Source organism: Gorilla gorilla, chromosome 4 (genome assembly GCF_029281585.2).
Source record: "Gorilla gorilla gorilla isolate KB3781 chromosome 4, NHGRI_mGorGor1-v2.1_pri, whole genome shotgun sequence".
NCBI classification, from domain to species: Eukaryota; Metazoa; Chordata; class Mammalia; order Primates; family Hominidae; genus Gorilla; species Gorilla gorilla.
In genome coordinates this window covers 175,771,016-175,790,713 of record NC_073228.2, presented here as the reverse complement: position 1 = coordinate 175,790,713, position 19,698 = coordinate 175,771,016, and the positions used below count along the sequence as shown (strand labels likewise).

The 19,698-nt window shown below is 40.9% G+C and overlaps 1 protein-coding gene across 8 annotated transcripts in view; it reads left to right on the top strand.

Annotated features, from left to right (window-relative positions):
• Positions 1 to 19,698, top strand: part of FBXW11 (F-box and WD repeat domain containing 11) — a 147,538-nt gene that overhangs the window by 24,144 nt on the left and 103,696 nt on the right. The window contains exon 1 of one of the 8 annotated variants that reach the window (XM_055387367.2): positions 7,740 to 7,796. The exons of the other annotated variants lie outside the window; for them this stretch is intronic. Coding sequence (XP_055243342.1) covers positions 7,764 to 7,796 — 33 coding nt within the window. The 5' untranslated portion in view covers positions 7,740 to 7,763. Of the gene's footprint in view, positions 1 to 7,739; positions 7,797 to 19,698 lie in introns of those variants that run through there. 8 annotated transcript variants of the gene reach the window in all.

The following is a 19,698-nucleotide window of genomic DNA, read 5'->3' as shown; positions in this document are numbered from 1 at the left end:
TGGTCTCAAACTCCTGGCCTCAAGCAATCTTCCTGCCCAGGCCTCCTGAGCTGTTGGGGTTACAGGTGTGAGCCATATGTTAAGTTTTTGAGCGTGTGATCCCTGCCTAGACTGGAGGAGGTATGAGGGTGGTGGATGTGGTTGAGAAGGGAGTTGACTATGAACATTAGAGCAAGATCTGTGGTTTACAAAGATCGCTCCAGTTGTCAGATTAGAGGATGCCTTAGAGCAGGACAAATTGGAGCAGGGGGACTGATTCGTTTACTGTTGGAATGTCCCAGGGAAGGAATGATGAGATAGTAACAGATGGTATGAAGAGGAGGAAATGAGACATTTTAGATGTAGAGTGGATGACTGTGTTGATAGCTGTGCGTATATGTGCGTTTGTATCGATATGAATGTAAATCAGACTATTGAGAGAGTCCTGTTTCTGAAAAGCTTTGCCTTCATAAATCAGTGTCTGAAAGTTAACTACTTGTTTTTATAACCTGTTGGTTAATTTTGGAAGGCAGTAGTAATAGTTTTAGACATGTCGTCACCGTAAAGCTTAGTTTTATAATATGCAAATAACATGCTTCGGCAAAAAATGTAACTTCGACCTGCCTTTATTTCTGAAAATCGTGCATAAAGTAAATATTTATAGTGCGATTCTTTTTTTCTATAATTTTCCTTATAATTATGGAGCTAAATTTTTAAACAAGATTGGAAAACTATATACTTATTTTTAAGGAGCTTGCTGCATGTATTTAATTTTCCTACAATCTCTACTAGAAGTTAAAAGGATAGTGAATTCATAAGGTCCTTTCCCCCACACTTAAAATTATACCATATTATGATCATCTAGACTGTTTATAACTATTTTGTCGGAAATTCTCCCTGATTGGAGCATGACTTTATCCAGTTCCATTACCGGTCCCATTATTCTGGATATTTAGTATTACCTCCAGCCCACACATGCTGAGGGAGATAGACATGAAGTACATGTAAATGGGTAGACTAGAAGTGAGATTGACTGACAAGCCACGCCTGGCTACTGTGTAATAAGCTTCCGGCTTTGGAGGATGAACAGAGATTGGTTAAGAGAGCATTTGTATAGGTATGTTTTATTGTGTATAACTTACATTAAAGAACACATGTCTTAAGTGTACAGCTCAATGAATTTTTACATGTGTGCACAGCACGTCGTGTAACCACTACCTAGATCAAATTATAGACCTTTTCCAGAGCATTTCAAGGCTTCCTCTTGCCTGTAGCACCTAGTCAATGAACTCTCTCTTCTTAAAGGCCTTTTCTGACCTCTTTCACTGTAGGCTAGTTATGTCTGTTTTTGAATTTTATGTAAATAGGATTATAGAGTATATACTCTTGTGGTTTTGTTCCCCCACTCATTATTGTTATGTCTGTAAAATTCATCCATTTTGTTATGTGTAGCTGTAGTTTTTTTTTCTATGCATTATTCCATTGTAAATATTCACAGTTTGTTTGTTTTACTTGGTTGATGAAATGCTTGGGTTGCTGAGTATTTGGCTGTTATTGATGAATACGTGAGTTGCTTCTAATTTTTGTCTGCTACTGTGGGTAGCAATTCTAAGGTAAACATGAGCACTTGTTTCTCTTGGGTATGAGAACCCAACAGAATTACTGGGTAATGGGGGTAGGCATATATTTAGCTTTAATAGATACTGCTTGTTTTGGGAAAAACTCTCAAACCATGTTTTTCATCTGCTCTCAAACCAGTACAACAGCAGTCATGAACACAGAAGAAGGCTTCTGTGACCAAATGTGTGGGAGTGGGTTTCTCTCCACCACTAGTGAGCAATCAGTTCTGCAGCGGGCACCAGCTGTGTGTTCCCCAATTCAATTCCGACACTGTCTACCTGGAGATAGTGTCAGATCCCACAGATTGAGGGCTTGGTCCCCGAGATTGCCCCCCTACCCCACATACCAGTGGCAAGCCTGGGCTTCTAGTCCTTCTGACCAACTTGCTTCAAGTTGGGGTTCCCGCTACCCATACTGTGGGTTCAATTAATTTGCTGGAAAGGCTCACAGAATTCAGGGAAACAGGTAACATTTACCAGTTTATCATAAAGGATATTATTACAAAGGATATAGATGAAGAGATGTGTAGGGTGAGGTATGGGGCAGAGCTTCCATGCCCTCTGTGAGTGTGCCACCCTCCAGGAACCTCCACCTGTTCATCTGTCTAGAACCCTGTCCTCTTGGTTTTTTTGTTTTTTGTTTTGTTTTTGAGACAGGGTCTTGCTCTGTTGCCTAGGCTGGAGTGTAGCGGCACAAACAGCTCACCACAGCCTTGACCTTTCGGGCTTAAGCAATCCTGCCTCAGTCTCCTGAGTAGCTTGGATCACAGGTGTGCACTCGGTTAATTTTTCATTTTTTTGTATAGACCAGGTGTTCCATGTTTCCCAGGCTGGTCTCAAACTCCTGGGCTCAACTCATCCACCTGCCTTGGCCTCCCAAAGTGGTGGGATTACAGGAATGAGCCACTGCTCACATCTTAGGTTTTTATGGAAGCTTCATGACATCGGCATGCCTTCCCCCGGGGTATAAGGCAGGACCCTGTCTGTGGAGGATCTTAAAGATTAGAGTCCTGCCTCGGGTCAGGTCAAAGGAGGGCTGGAGAAGGTCACCGAGATTCTGTTTCCTGAGGCCTAACTTACCTAACATTATAACAAAACACTGTAACAAGGGCTGTGGGAGTTGTGCTGCATTGGATGAAAACCAGTATGTATGTATCATAACACCACACTGCTAAACTGTTTTCTAAATGTCTGTACTCCAATTAGTTCCATCTCTAATGTAGAGCATTCTAGCCATCACTTGGTATTTTCAGTCCTTTAAAATTTAGCCCTTCTGTCTGGGCGTGGTGGCTCACACCTGTAATCCCAGCACTTTAGGAGTGGATTGCCTGAGGTCAGGAGTTTGAGACCAGCCTGACCAACAAGATGAAACCCCGTATCTACTAAAAATACAAAATTAGCTGGGTGGTGGTGCATTCCTGTAATCCCAGCTACTTGGTGGAAGGCTGAGGCAGGAGAATTGCTTGAAGCCAGGAGGCGGAGGTTGCAGTGAGCTGAGATTATGCCATTGCATGCTAGCCTGGGCAACAAGAGCAAAACTCTGTCTCAAAAAAAAATAAAAATAAAAAAAATAAAAATAAATAAAATAAAATTTAACCCTTCTAATGGGTGCGTGGTAGTATCTGTATTGTGGTTTCTGTTTTTTATTTAATCAGCTTTATTATGGTTTACATTCAATAAAATCCACTCATTTTAAGTGTACTGTTTGAGTTTTGAGAAATATATATACTCATATAACCACTACTGCTATCAAGATATGGAACATTTCCGTCACCCCAAAAAACTTCCCTGTTCCCCTTTTCAGTCATTTCTCTGCCCCAGCCCTAAATAACCTGCCTTCTATAACTATAGATTAGTTAAATATGTTCTGGAATTTCATATAAGATGGAATCATACAAGATGCACATACTGTATGCACTCTATTATGTTTGACTTATCTTAGATTCATTCTTGTTGTATCAGTTCATTCCTTTTTATTGCTTAGTAGCATTGCATTATATGAGTATATAACTGTTTACCAATTCTACTGATGGATGTTTAGGCTGTTTCCTGCGTTTGGCTATTATGAATAAAACTTGGGTGAGCATTTGTATTCAGATCTTTGTGAGGACATCTTTTTTCTCTTGGGTATACTTAGTAGTGGATTGCTGAGATAGAGTAAATGTAAAGGAACAAACTATTTTTCTATACGCTAACATCATTCCTGACTCCAAATGTTTTTTGTTTCCACACCAAAGCAATTCTTCAGTTATTTGCAGACACCAACTGGGTGTCCTGTAGTTCAATTCAATTCTGACTGTATTTACCTGGAGCTAGTGAGATCCCTTAAATTAACCAAAAGACTGCCCCCACTTAAGGTGCCAGTCACAAGTCCTAAGTTGCCAGGGTACTTTTGGTTATAACTTGAGGGGTCTCATGATCACCTACTCATGTTCAGTAATTTGCTGTAAAGGCTCACAGAACTCAGGGAAATACTTTACTTACATTTATCGGTTTTTAAAAAGTACATTATAAGGGATACAACTGAATAGTCAGACTAAGAGGTATGTAGGGCAAGGTCTAGAAGGGTCCTGGGTGCAGGAGCTTCTGTCTCTGTGGAGTTGGGGTATACCATCCTCCTGGTATAGGCATATGTTTGCCATCCCAGAAGTTCTCTGAACCCTGCCCTTTAAGATTTTTTTTTAATGGAGGTCACATTACCTAGGAATGATTAATGATTAATTAATGATTAATCATTGGGCATTGGCGATGAACTCAATTCCTAGCTCCTCTCCCCTCTCCAGCCCCTTTCCTTTTCCCGGAGATGGTGGTGGGGGCAGTGAAAATTTGGATCATGGTTCCTCTAGCAGCCAGCCCCCATCTTCCAAGAGTCACCTTATTAGCATAAACTCTAGTATGGTTGAAAGTGGCTTATTTTGAATAACAAAACATGCTCCTCTCAATACTATCACTCAGGCAATTCCAAGAATTTTCGCTTTTGTGCCAGTAATGGGGGTCATCAGGGCAGCAAAGATCAAATATATGTTTCTTATGTCACAAGATGTATATTTTGTGTTTCAAGAAACTGCCAGATCTTTTCCCAAAGTGGTTGTACATTCTTATACTTCCTCTGGCAATATGAGTTTAGTTGCTCTACATCCTAGTCAGCAATTGACATTGTCAGTCTTTTTAATTTTAGCCATTCTCATAGGTGTGAAATGGTATTTCGTTGTGGTTTTAATTTACATTTCTATGTGCCTATTGCCCACTTGAATATCCTTTTTAGAGATATGCCTTTTTTGACCTTATAAAAAAAATTGAGTTTTCTTCTTACTAATTTATGAGTCTTTTTATAGTCTGGAAATTAGTCCTTTGTCAGATGCGTATATTGCAGACATCTCCTGTTTTGTGGCTTGCCTTTTCACTGTCTTAATCATGGTTTTTGATGGATAGAAGGTCTTAGTACTAATGAAGTCCAATTTCTTATTTCATGGTTACTGTATTTCATGTCCTGTTTAATACATTTTAAGGTCTTCAGGGTAATTTTATTTATTTCTAGAAGTCTGTAAAAAGTAAAGTAGAGGTTTCTCTTCAAAGACTTTCCTCCCCATCTAGTTAGGAATAAATAGTAACTTCTCTTAAAAGCAAAATTTATTCAAAGACCTGTACCATCATTCTTAAATATCTGCTAGCTGTAATAAAGAAATCAATACACTTTATGTTCTTAGCTCCCACAATTTAGCTTAAATATTTGCCCTGGCATGCTTATACTGGTCCAAGCAAGCATTAGGTCATAGCCTGTTCCTCTTCCTTATTTGAAGGTGTTTTTACCTTTCTCAGCATTCCACAAGTTACTTCCTCCTTCCTTTGTTCTCCTCTGCCTTTGCCTCTTTTAAAAAGTTCTAAGTTGCTAGCCAATCGGGACAAATAAAAAATGTGAGGTCCTGTTCCAGCCAATTGAAACTGGACACGGCAGTAGGGTGGACATGTCAGGTTATAAATGACCCTGTCTCGTTTGTTCAGTGTACTCTCGTGGCTAAGCTGCTGGCGAGTGTACCCTTTCTGCAGAAAATAAAAAAATGGCCTTGCTGAGAAAATTAAATGTATGTTCAAGTGCCATTTCTTTATGGCACCAGGGAACAAGCCTTTCAAACAAGTCTTAGGGTTTTAGTATCTCAAAATAATTGTTTTTTATGGTTGAGATAGGGATCAAAGTTCGTTTTTCCCCCATGTTGTTAACCAGTTAGTCCACCACCATTATTTACACATATATTAAAAAATAATTGCAAAATTATTGAATAGGAACTTAATTTTTTTTTACAGAAGCAATTCACATTTATTATAGAAAAAATGAAAATAAATATAATGTAAAATAAGATGGAAAAATGTAATGAAAAATGTAAAGTAAGATGGAAAAAGAACAGTTTCCATTATAACTATTATTAATATATGGTATGTATTCTTCCCTTCCTTCATCTATACATATACATATACATATGTATGTATGTATGTATTATGTATGTATATATTTATTTTTTGAGAGAGGGTCTTTGTTTCCCAGGCTGGAATGCAGTAGCATGATTGTGGCTCATGCCTTGACCTCCCAGGCTCAAGTGGTCCTCCCACCTCAGTCGACTGAGTAGCTGGGACTACAGGCATGCAACACCATGACTGGCTAATTTTTGAAGTTTTGTAGAGACAAAATATAGGGTTTTTGTAGAGACAAAATGGGGTCTCCCTATGTTGCACAGGATGGTCTCTAACTTTTTTTAAGAGCATGAGTATTTCATATAGCCAAAGGTTTTACCGACTGTTCTTAACCTTAATGAACATGATGTGACATGACAGACTATATTCTCTGTATGAAACATGCTTTCTTCATGTTTATGCCATTTTAGGGTTTTAATAAATCTTAAAAAAACTCAGTTTGATTAAAGATTTAAAGATTTAAGTTACTAGTGACATTGGACATATTTTTCTAATGTTTGTGGCTATTCGTATTTCTTTTGTGAAGAAAGAGAAGTGTTAAAATTAGCTGTAGTTCTGCTCTGCTGCTTCTAGGTGCATGGGGGAGTGTGGCGGAAGGAAATCACTAGGGTGAGGAACTTCTGATTTTGTCGTGACTGGGGCATTGCTGCTGCCCTTTTGTGATTGAAATGGCCATTTTTGTTAAAAGCCAGCTGTGGAAGTGTTTGCCTCACTCTGCATACTGTCCATGGCAAATGGAAATTGTGTCCCTTCTCTGGGTAGACTCTGGCTCTGGATGCTCTCTGTGAAACACTGTAGGATCAGTTGCTGTTGGCTTCACTGACAGCTTCAAGGACTCTCACTCCTACTACTAGCCTTTGCTGCTTTGAGGTGGGGGTTCTGCTGGGAATTCCTTCCCCTTCTCAGGTGGGCTTTTCTTTCTTTATATGCACTGAACCCTATTTCTCGTCCAGTTTTTTCCTGTATTATGTTTATAGAAATACCTTGAAAAAACTTACATATGTGGAGGGCACCACTGGACAGGTTTCAAGTGCCAATGTAGTTTGTCTTTTACTTTGATATTCCTTTGATGATTTTGGTTGCATCAGTCAGTAACCCCAACTTTGACACCTCTGTTTTCCTCCTGAGTCTTGTCTATTTTTGCTCTTTTTCACCCTCGCTTTCTGCACTTGAGTCACAGTGATTTTTTTTTCTTTTTCTCTGTTCCTCTGAACCCTGCTTGAGGGTTACAACAAGCATTATAATTTGTTCTCATTATTAGGGAGGGGTCACCCTTTCTTCCTTGTCTAGTTAACCTCTGCTTGTCCTTTAGAGTTGAGCTGAAGTGTCAACTCCTTAGGAGCCATGCCTGGGTCCCCTAGGTACCCTTATAGATTAAGTTCCCTTGTCATGCTCTAGCAGCAGTCAGTTCTTTTTTTATTTTTACAGCTGTTAATGTAACTGTAGTTTACAAATTGATATGGTTTGGCTGTATCCCCACCCATATTTCATCTTGAATTCCCATGTGTTGTGGGAGGGACCCCGTGGGAGGTGATTGAATCATGGGAGCAGGTCTTTCCCATGCTGTTCTCGTGATAGTGAATAAGTCTCATGAGATCTGATGTTTCTTAAAAAGGGGAGTTTCCCTGCACAAACTTCTCTCTCTTTGCTTGCTGCCATTCTACGTAAGATGTGACCTGCTCCTCCTTGCTTTCTGCCATGATTATGAGGCCTCCCCAGCCATGTGGAACTGTAAGTCCAGTTAAAGTTCTTTCTTTTGTAACTTGCCCAGTCTCAGGTATGTCTTTATTAGCAGCATGAAACGGACTGATACACAAATGTATTGCGTAATCCCCTGCTAGACAATCAACTCTTATTAGAAAGTAATCTCCATGGGGGCGAGGATCATATCTGTTGTGTCATCTTCAGTTCATGGCATATTCATTCCCAGCATCTGTCTTAGTTTGTTTTGTGCTGCTATAACAAAATACCTGAGACTGGGTAATTTATAAAGAATAGAGATTTCTTTCTCTTCCTCTTTCTTTTTTCTTTTCTTTTTTTTTTTTTTTTTTGAGACATGGTCTCGCTCTGTTGCCCAGGCTGGAGTGCAGTGGTGCAGTCATGGCTCACTACAGCCTCACCTTTCTAGGCTGGGTTCAAGTGATCCACACGTGCCACCATACCCGACTAATTTTTAAATCTTCTGTGGAGGTGGGGTCTCCCTATGTTGCCCAGGCTGGTCTTAAACTCCTGGGCTCAAGTGATCTTCCTGTCTCATCCTCCTAAATTGCTGGGATTACAGGCGTGAGCCACCCTGCCTGGCCAGAGATTTCTTTTTTTTTTTTGAGATGGAGTTTTACTCTTGTTGCCCAGGCTGCACCATTTTGGCTTGCTTCAACCTCTGCCTCCTGGGTTCAAGCGACCCTCCTGCCTCAGCCTCCCAGGTAGCTGGGATTACAGACATGCACCACCACACCTGGCTAATTTTGTGTTTTTAGTAGAGATGGGATTTCACTGTGTTGGTCAGGCTAGTCTCAAATTCCTGACCTCAGGTGATCCACCTGCCTTGGGCTCCCAAATTGCTGGGATTACAGGCGTGAACGACCACACACGGCCCAGAGATATATGTCTTAGAGCTCACCTGGAGGCTGGGAAGTCCAAGGTTAAGGGACCTGAATCTCAAAAGGGCCTTCTTGCTGCATTATCCCAGCAGAAGATGGAAGGGTGTGAGAGAGCCTTGCTTGATAGAGCAAGAGATTGAACTTGCAGCCTGAAACCCTTTTATAATTGGCATTAATCCATTCATGAGAGTGGAGCCCTCATGACCTAAGCACTTACCATTAAGCCCCACCTCCCAGCACTGTTAGATTTGGGATTAAGTTTCCAACACATGCTTTTTGGAGGACATATGCAATCCATAACAGCATCTATCACAGTGCTTGCCAAGCAGTTGCCCAGTCGAATGAGGGAATAAATTTGGAAGAGCAAATGAGAATTACTATCTTATATCAAAAGGCTATTTCTACCTCCAAAGTGAGTATATTTGCTACTTAAACTCTTGGTGTTTTCTGTTTCAGTACCATCTCTTAATTGACTTGATCCTGAAAATTAAATAATTGGCATCAGAAACTTCTTTCAGAAGTTGAAAAAGCATCCCCTCTCCCCTCTCTGGCTCTAAACCAGATTTTAAAACTGTCGTTGACTTGTAAGTTGTGCAGATAGTTTTATCTCACTGTTACTTCAACTGTCATTTTGAAGGAGTTGTCATGGCCTTAACTGCTGCCTTCCCCTCCTTCTTCCTCCCTTCCTCCTCTCCCTCTCTCCATCCATCCATCCTCATGTGTTTTAGTGATTAATAGGTTGATTATTCCTGTGAGTTGTTAGTAAATGCTGTATATAGTCTCCTTTTGGAAACTCACCTGATAATCATCATTTTAATAATGTGTTTCCCAACATTTCCCAAACTTTCTGATCCCAGAATTCCTCCCCCCATATATTTGGTTCGAAATCTGTGTGATCCAAGAGACACACTTTTGGAAATGCTATTCTTTATGATTTTTGTTCGCCCTAATCCCTTTTATTCACCAAGAGTTTCTCTGTCATCCTGCCAAAATAAGGAGGGAGGAGAGAACTAGTATTTGTTAAATACCTACTGTTTGCCAGATTTACACCCACTGTTTCTTTTAACCTTTACTGTAACCTTGAAAGGTAGACTTACTTGTTTTCCACATTTTAGCATGGGAAGAAGTAGGAACTGGAGGTGATTAATTTTTGCCCAAGGTCACATAGATAGCAAAGTGATAGATTTTATTTACTTACTTTACATTTTACTTATTCATTTTTACTGTAATGCCTGTGCTCTTTCTCACACCAGCATGGGGTAAGAAAAACTCTCCTGATTGTTCTAGAGGCCCCACCTCTGTAATAACCACGTCTTAGCCAGCAGCACTCTGAGAGAGCCTGAGGCTCAGGAGCAGCAGGATCTCCAGGCAGATTCTCTGCATTTGGGTAGATTGAGAAGAAAAGGGGGAAGCCTTGACTGCCTCTGCGTAAACTGCCTCTGTAAACTCTCATGTTCCTTCCCTTCCTTGTTCTCCCAGCTACATTCTTTTCTAGTGGCATATGGCTTCTTTGTTGGAGTTTTAGGTTGATTTTTATTTAGTAATTTCACAGCTATTGTTTATTGGATGTCTCTTTTAATATAGCAGGTCTTGTACCTCTCCAGCCATTTAAACAGCTGACTCTTAGGTTATATAACTTGCTTGGGGTCACATAGTATTGCCAGGCGTGGTGGCTCACGCCTGTAATCCCAGCGCTTTGGGAGGCCGAGGCGGGTGGGTCACTTGAGGTCAGGAGTTCGAGACTGGCCTGACCAACACAGTGAAACCCTGTCTCTACTAAAAATACAAAATTAACCGGGTGTGGTGGCGCATGCCTGTAGTCCTAGCCACTTGGAAGGTTGAGGCAGGAGAATCACTTGAACCTGGGAGGCGGAGGTTGCAGTGAGCCGAGAAAGTGCCTCCAGCCTGGGCAACAAGATCGAAATTCTCAAAAGAGGTCACATAGTGTTAGACTTGGGATCTTAACCAACCTTTGTATGTTTTTTTGACAATGATATCTCTCTCTGTGTTTTTAAGAGATGAGGTCTTGTTATGTTGCCCAGGCTGAAGTGCAGTGAATATTTATAGGTGCTATCATAGCACACTGCAGCCTCTAACTCCTGGCCTCAAGTGATCCTCTTGCCTCAGCCTCCTGAGTAGCTGAAACTGTAGGGATAGGTTATGCTCGGCTTCTTCCTGTTTTTTTTTTTTAGCTTCAAGAAATTTATTTATAAGGGAAACTTATAAGCAATTAAAACCTATAAAATCATGTGTTTGATGTGCTACCTGTATATATATATGTGTATGTGTGTGTGTGTGTATTTTTTTTTTCTTCTTTTTTTTTGAGACGGAGTTTCGCTCCTGTCATCCGGAGTGGAGTGCGATGGTGTGATCTCGGCTCACCACAACCTCCGCCTCCTGGGTTCCAGTGATTCTCCTGCCTCAGCTTCCCAAGGAACTGGGATTACAGGCATGTGCCACCACGCCCGGCTAATTTTGTGTTTTTAGTAGAGATGGGGTTTCTCCATGTTGGTCAGGCTGGTCTCAAACTCCTGACCTCGGGTGATTCGCCCCCCTCAGTCTCCCAAAGTGCTGGGATTACAGACGTGAGACACTGTGCCTGACCTATGTTTTTACAATATATATTTAAATTAAACATGTAGCTATGAAACATTAAAAGAATCTTCATGTACCACCAAAAATCATCTTGAGTACCAAACTTTGGGAAACATTGCTTTAATCTCCCCTCTTAACTTGATCCATCCATCTATCCATGAATTTCTGTAAAAGATAAGTACTCAAAAACGAAGACTTAAAAACATACACACACATATATATATCATTCCATTATTTGCATCTAAAAAACTAATAATTTTTAAATATCAAATAATGTTCATATTTGCCTGTTTCATAAATATATTTTAAATTAATAGTCTATATTTGGAACAGTTTTAGATTTACAGAAACTTAAAGAAAAATTGAGTTGGTTGTACAGAATTCTCAATCCCCCTTACCTCCCCAACACTCCCCAGTTTTCATTATGATTAGCATTTATGTTAGTGTGATACATTGTTACAATCAATGAACCAGTATCGATGCATTATTATTAACTAAAGTCCAAGATGTATTCAGATTTCCTTAGTTTTTACTTAATGTCCTTTTTCTGGTCTATGATCTCATCCAGGATACCATCCTTACACTTTGCTGTTGTGTGTCCTTAAGCTTCTCTTGGCTGTGATGGTTTCTCAGACTGACCTCTTTTTTTATGACCTTGACTGTTTTGAGGAGTACCACTCAGGTACATTGTAGGATGCCCTCTATTGGAATTTGTCTGCAGCTTTCCTCAAATTATTGCATTAGCTTGTCTTTTGAATTCAAGATCCAAACTTAGGTCACAGATTGCTTATAGTGAATAGTTTCTTACATCTCTTTGAATCTATAAAAATTGCCTCTCCCATCTTTTTTTCCTGCCATTTATTTATTGAAGAAACTAGGTTGCTTATTTGTTCTCTATAACTTCCCACTTTCTGGGTTTTGCAGATTATGTTCTCATTTGGTCTACATATTTTGTTCCTCTTTGTATTTCTTATAAATTTTAGCTAGATCCAGAGGCTGGTTAGATTGAAGTTCAGTGTGTTTTTGCCTCAATTAAAAAACAGAATGAAATAAAACCCAAAACAAACCTGTGATCTTTCCACTGTGCCACAGTACTCTCTCTTTTGTGATATTCTGTATTCTTTCCAAGTAAGTGGTCCTTGAAAACACAGTACTTCTGTGCATATGCATTCTTTTGAGTTAAAGCCCACACAGTTTATTTATGATAGATAGTGAAGCAATAACCTGGCTGCTGGAATGTCCACAGGTGGTTGTTACTTTGCCAAAGTCAGTGATGACACATTTCATGGCACTAACAACTGGTATTAAAGTTTTAGTCCTGGCCAGGCGCGGTGGCTCACGCCTGTAATCCCAGCACTTTGGGAGGCCGAGGCAGGTGGATCACCTGAGGTCAGGAGTTCAAGACCAGCCTGGCCAACATGGGGAAACCCCATCTCTACTAAAAATACAAAAATTAGCTAGGTGTGGTGGTGGGCGCCTGTAATCCCAGCTACTTGGGAGGCTGAGGCAGGAGAATCGCTTGAAGCCAGGAAGCAGAGGTTGCAGCAAGCCAAGATTGCGCCATTGCACTCCAGCCTGGGTGACAGAGTGAGGCTCTGTCTCAAAAAAAAAAAAAATTTAGTCCTATAGGTTTAACTTTTTTTTTTTTTTTTGGAGACAGAGTCTCACTCTGTTGCCCAGGGTGGAGTGCAGTGGCATGATCTTGGCTCACTGTAGCCTTGACCTCCGGGGCTCAAGCGATCCTCCTACTTCAGCTTCCCTAGTAGCTGGGACCAGAGGTGTGTGCCACCACACCCGGCTTATTTATTTATTTATTTATTTATTTTTGTAGAGACGAGGTCTCATTATGTTGACCAGGCTGGTCTCAAACTCCTGGGCTCAAGCAATTCTCCTGCCTCAGCCTTCCCAAATTCTGGGATTACAGGTGTGAGCTGTCCAGACTGGAATGCAATAACAGTTTCGGCTAACTGCAGCCTCGACTTCCCAGGCTCAGGTGATTTTCCCACCTCAGCCTTCAGAGTGGCTGTGCTACAGGTGTACACCACCACGCCCAGCTAAATTTTTGTATCTTTTGTAGAGACAGGGTTTCACCGTGTTGCCCAGACTGGTCTCAAACTCCTGGGCTCAAGCAATTCTCCTGTGTCAGCCTCCCAAAATTCTGGGATTACAGGTGTGAGCTGTCCAGTCTGGAATGCAATAACACAATCTTGGCTCACTGCAGCCTCGACTTCCCAGGCTCAGGTGATTTTCCCACCTCAGCCTTCTGAGTAGCTGGTGCTACAGGTGTACACCACCAGGCCCAGCTAATTTTTTGTATCTTTTGTAGAGACAAGGTTTCACTGTGTTGCCCAGGCTGGTGTTGAACTCCTGTGCTCAAGCAATCCACCCTCCTTGGCCTGCCAAAGTGTTGGGATTACAGGTGTGAGCCACCATGCCCAGCCTCCCTATAGTTGTTAATTTTTAACTTTTCCCTTTTTCTCAGTTCAAAAATGTAATTAAACTTTTTTTTTTCCTCCTCACTGCCTGCAAAAATGTAATGACTTTTGCTGCTGGTAGCATATACAGAAACCTTAGTTTATTTCAGAAAAAGGATTTGAGTGATTACGGTGACATGTACAGTGTAGGAAGATTAAAAACAAAATAAGTGGGAAAATGAAGATGAAAGGAAAAGTAGGACAAAAAGATGAAGTCAGGGGTAAAGTTACATACAACACATGGAAAAAGGGTCTTAAAGGAGGGGCACAGATGAGGCTCTGCTTGTAATAGTAGTACTCTGTTTCTGCAGTAGTTTATAAGACTTTTGTAACCTTAGATGATAAATATATTCCTTTGTGAGAAGTTCCAGAGTGTTGTTTTCTGTCCATATTCATGTGTACACATGCAAAAAGCATCTGTAAACCTATAGATTGACTTTATTGTTGCAGGTGTTTAGCCATAACTATCTGCTGTTAAGACTGGGTGCTTTCAAGTGGTGTGTACTGACAGCACAGTGTGAGAGATTTAGAGGAACTAGGCTAGAAAAATATTTTAAGAACATGGACAAAATGGTCTATAAAGTCTGTAAGGTCCCTTTCAGCTCCAGCATTTAGCGAAATTCCTTGTTTTAAGTCGTGAGAACTCCCCTTTTCCAGTTGCCTGCAGGATTCGAACAATGTGAAGGGAATCAAAGACATCCTTGCTGTGCAGCAAGCAGCAGGAGTCCCTTACTCTAAGGCTGTCCTAGCCCCTGCCTGAAAGACAAATTAATTTCTTAGAGCCCAGTGGACTGTAAGGCACACATTTTATTTTTATTTGAAACCAAGGTCAGCTTAGGATATAAGAACAATGAACTATATGAAGAAGAGCAAGTGTAAACTTTACTGTAAAATTAAGGGATGATAAAATGTGCCACTTTATATCTATTATCTTTGACAACTCGCTTTTCATGCTGTTCTTAGCCAAAGAAGCAAAATTTTTATTACCATTGTTTTCCAAATCTCTGTGTGGGTGTATGTATATAAAATTAAAACACTACTAACTTGGAACATGTATTTATTTGGTGTAGGGGCCTGTTAAGTCTTTGAAAATAAATGTTGTATGTATTCAAGAAATGAGTAGTGTTTATAAAATAGTAGAGGGCTTGTTTAAATGATGTAAGGTTTGAATTTGTATTAGTTTGTTCTCACACTGCATAAAGAGCTACCCGAGACTGGTGGTTTATAAATATTAAGAAAAGAAGTTTAATTGGCTCACAGTTCTGCATGGCTGGGAGGCCTCAGGAAACTTACAAGCATGGTGGAAGGGGAAGCAGGCATGTCTTACGTGGTGGCAGGTGAGAGAGGAAGAACTGTCAAACACTCATAAAACCGTCAGATCTCCTGAGAACTCACTCACTATCACAAGAACAGAATGGGGGAGACTGCCTCCATGATCCAGTCACCTCCCACCAAGTCCCTCCTTCGAGGGATTACAGTGCGAGATGAGATTTGGGTGGGGACATGAAGCCAAAACATAGCAGAATTCAAAAGATTTTTTAACAGGGCCAACTTTTATTCTGCAGGTACTTTTTCAGAGCTCTCAATGAGACAAGTAGCATGTTAAGATGGACTTTCAAAGTCTTTGGAAGTGTTAAGTCTACAAAAGATGTTAAAAATACCACTAATTAAGCCAGGCGTGGTTGCTCATTCCTGTAATACCAGCACTTTGGGAGGCTGAGGTGGGCAGATCACTGGAGGCCAGGAGTTTGAGACCAGCCTGGCCAACACAGTGAAACCCTGTCTCTACTGAAAATAGAAAAAATTAGCTGGGTGTGGTGGTGCACACCTGTAATCCCAGCTCTACTCGGGAGGCTGAGGCATGAGAATCACTTGAACCTGGGAGGCAGAGGTTGCAGTGAGCCGAAATCATGCCAGTGTACTCCAGCCTGGGTGACAGAGCGCGATTTTGTCTGAAAAACAAAAACAAAAAAAGCTACTAGTTAAGTTTTAATACACTTGAAGGCAGTGAAACTGCATTTATTTAAAATGTTTCATACTTTAGGAATTTAGCCATCTTTTTCCCTTTAGCAAACCAGGAAATAATTTAAGCAATATGGCTTTATTTGCAGAAATAATTTTTAATACCAGAATATATAGTTTTGAGAATTTTTGTCTATCAAAGCATTTAGTATACTTGATGTTTAGTAAACTTTTTTTAAATGATTAAGCAGTTTAAAATGAAAAAGATAAAATAGAAATATGATGTAGTCTGACTATAATTGGGTCAAACCTTTATTGAGAGAAGATACATTTCTCAGGTCATCTTCCAGAAAGTGGTATCTCTTCTTAGAAAAAAAATGAGAATGTTCATTACATCAGGAGAAAAAGTTTTCCCTTCCATACATTCCTTTTTTTGGGGGGTGATGGGGGACAGAGTCTCGCTATGTTGCCCAGGCTAGAGCGCGGTGGCGTGATCTCAGTTTACTGCAACCTCCGCCTCCTGGGTTCACGTGATTCTTCTGGCTCAGCCTCCTGAGCACCTGGGGTTACAGGCATGTGCCACCACGCCTGGCTAATTTTTGTTTTTTTAGTAGAGACAGGGTTTCACCATGTTGGCCGGGCTGGTCTCAAACTCCTGACCTCGTGATCCATCTGCCTCGGCCTCCCAAAGTGCTAGGATTACAGGCATGAGCCACCACGCCCGGCCCCTTCCGTGTGTTCTAATGTTCTTTTAAAAACGTAGTCAACTTTGCCCTCTGTTAAATGAAAATAGGGTAAGGATTTTGGCTTGGTATATTAGAGGACAATCAGGATCTCGATGTGCACATATTTCCAGAAATTCTCGATTAAAGTCTTTTGACTCATGATGGTGGGTAGAAGGAGCAGGAAGCGATGCAGCCAGCACCAGTGTCTTAGATGTTAGGGAAGGGGAAGTTGGATTAACTCAGGGTGGGGACAGGGGCACTAGTATAAATGAGAGCAGATGTCTCTCAGTTCCTAGAAAATGTCTAAAAAACAAATTGGGGCTTTAGTTTTGTCACCTGGAAGACCTCTCAGATGTCATGTGGTATGGACTATATACTGTCACATATTTAGAAGTAGTAACTTAGAAGATACTTAGGAGTTTTCTGACTGGAGATCCTCTGTTAGCTATCTAGAAGCCAGAAGCATTGAAATGAATGGAGGAGAGTGTCTTTGTTACCTCAAAGTGCAACCAAATTCTTTTTTTTTTTTTTTGAGACAGAGTCTGGCTCTTTCGCCCAGGCTGGAGTGCAATGGCTGATCTCGGCTCACTGCAAGCTCCGCCTCCCGGGTTCGCGCCATTCTCCTGCCTCAGCCTCCCGAGTAGCTGGGACTGCAGGCACCTGCCACCGTGCCCGGCTAATTTTTTGTATTTTTAGTAGAGACGGGGGGCGGGTTTCACCGTGTTAGCCAGGATGGTCTCGATCTCCTGACCTTGTGATCTGCCTGCCTCGGCCTCCCAAAGTGTTGGGATTACAGGCGTGAGCCACTGCGCCCGGCAACCAAATTCTTATAGCTGTCCTAACCCTACCTGCTCTCCACCTTCATTAGGAGAATGGTCTGCTACAGTCAGGGGGCAAGTTGCTATGACGAGATCCCCAAGTAACTGTGGAAATGCCAGTATTCTGTTTAGAGGTGGCTCAGAGGAGATGGAATTGAGAAGTTTGAGTTGTCAATTGTATGGCCTCATCTGAAAAAATATGGCGGCCCAAAAGAATAAAATAAAAATCACCTGTATTTAATTCCAGATTTATGTGTGTGTGTGTGTGTATATATATATATGCGCATATTTTTTTTTTTTTTTTGAGACAGAGTCTTGCTCTTGTTGCCCAGGCTAGAGTGCAGTGGCGTGATCTTGGCTCACAGCAACCTCCGCCTCCCGGGTTCAAGCGATTCTCCTGCCTCAACCTCCCGAGTAGCTGGGACTTCAGGCATACCCTACCACACCCAGCTAATTTTGTATTTTTAGTAGAGATGGGGTTTTTCCATGTTGGTCAGGCTAGTCTCGAACTCCCATCCTCAGGTGATCCGCCTGCCTCAGCCTCCCAAAGTGCTGGGATTACAGGCATGAGCCACCATGCCCGGCCTATGTATATATTATATTTATTAAATGAACATGGGATCATAATGTAAGTCCTGGTTTGTTGCCTTCATTCACTTAGTGTTTCTTGAATTCTTTCCGTGTATTGTAACTTTCTTTCTATGCATTAAACTTCCTTTAGTGTCTATAAATATATTTGTATAGCATGATTTCTATTTAGCGGAAACACAATAGTTTGTCTTATGGGTAATCCCTAATCTGTGGAACCAGTCCCTTTGGTTGGCATTTTCCCTTTGCTGTTATGAACAGTGATGTGAATGACATCTTCTTGGCTATATTTTTGGACATTTCTTTATTTTGTCTCCTTGATAAAATTTCTTACATGTGAAATTGCTGAGTCAAATGATGTGCATGAGTTTCAAGTCTTCACTATGTATTGCAGAGTTGCATACCAGAGATTGTATCAATCAGCAATATAGATGAGTGACAGGTAGATAAAATTTGAAAATAAATCAGGGAAACTTGGTGCTCTACGGAGTTTAATGTCAGGTAAAGGAAGTGACGGGCAATATAGATAAGGGAAGAAAGCAGGGATTTTGGAGTCAGATAGAATGCAGTTCTGCCATTCTTGACCTCTGGCAAGTGATTTGATGTCCGTGGTCCTTAGTTTTTCTTGTCTGTAAAACTCAGCTGCTTGTTTGGCCAGAGGTGGTATGAGAGTTAATGAGTAAAGTATAGCCATAGGGTACTCACTTTGTACCCCCTCCCAATTTATCCTTCTTTGTTAATTTTCATGTCATTTAACATTTTTATTGAAAAGGATTAAACTTAGGGTTGAGAGGTCTCGCCCTAGTCCTGAACAACTTTCCTAGTTGGACCACAGCTGCTAACCAACAAAGGCCCAGATGTACTTAGGTGTTAAATTATCTCCAGGCTCAGGATTTATGGATCTTGGAAAAACCTCATTGGGATTGGGTTCAGACTGATTTAACCTTGAGCTTGCTGGGGGATTCTGTTCCCCCTTGGCAGCTGAACCTCACGCTGGTCCTAGTACAACTGAGGATCCATGTGGCTATGCCGGAAATAGATTATTTTGTTACATCCTGTTCTCTGTCATGCTGCTTAGAATAGAGATTCCACTTCCCACCTCAAACATCTAATTCTTTCCTCCTCCAGCTTCTGTAAGAGCTCTGAAAAACTTGGTGACATTTTTGAATCATGGGTGGTAGTTGTAAAGTGGACAAGGATGATTTTTTTTTTCCTTTGGATTTCCTCAGGAATAAACCATTAAGATTTTGATGTTTCCAAGGGCCACTAGGTGAAATATTTTTCTAGCACTGAGCATTTAAACACGTTTTAAACTGTGGATGTTTAAGATGGACTCAAAATTAATTCCTGGTAAAAGAATATGTTTTTATTTAAATTGTGTATTAGTCCGTTCTCATACTGCTGTAAAGAACTATCTGAGACTGGGTAATTCATAAAGAAGAGGTTTAATTGACTCACAGTTCTGCAGGCTTAACAGGAAGCATGATTGGGAGGCCTTAGGAAACTTACAATCATGGCTGAAGGCAAAGGGGAAACAAGCATGTCTTACCACGCTGATGCAGGAGAGTGAGAAGGGGGAAGTTCCACACATGTTCAAACAATGAGATTCTCTGAGAACTCACTATCGCGAGAACAGCAAGGGGGACGTCTACCCCCATGAGTCAACCACCTCCTACCAGGCCCCTCCCCTGACACGTGGGGATTACAATTCGAGATATGATTTGGGTGGGGACACAGAGCCAAACTACATGAATATGTTGTGAACTGCCCCATTAAAAAAAAATTGTCAAGTTACTCTTTATAATTAAACAAAATAAGTCATCACTTAAAATTATACTAGGTATTATTAAGGTATTAATATGAGTACTAGG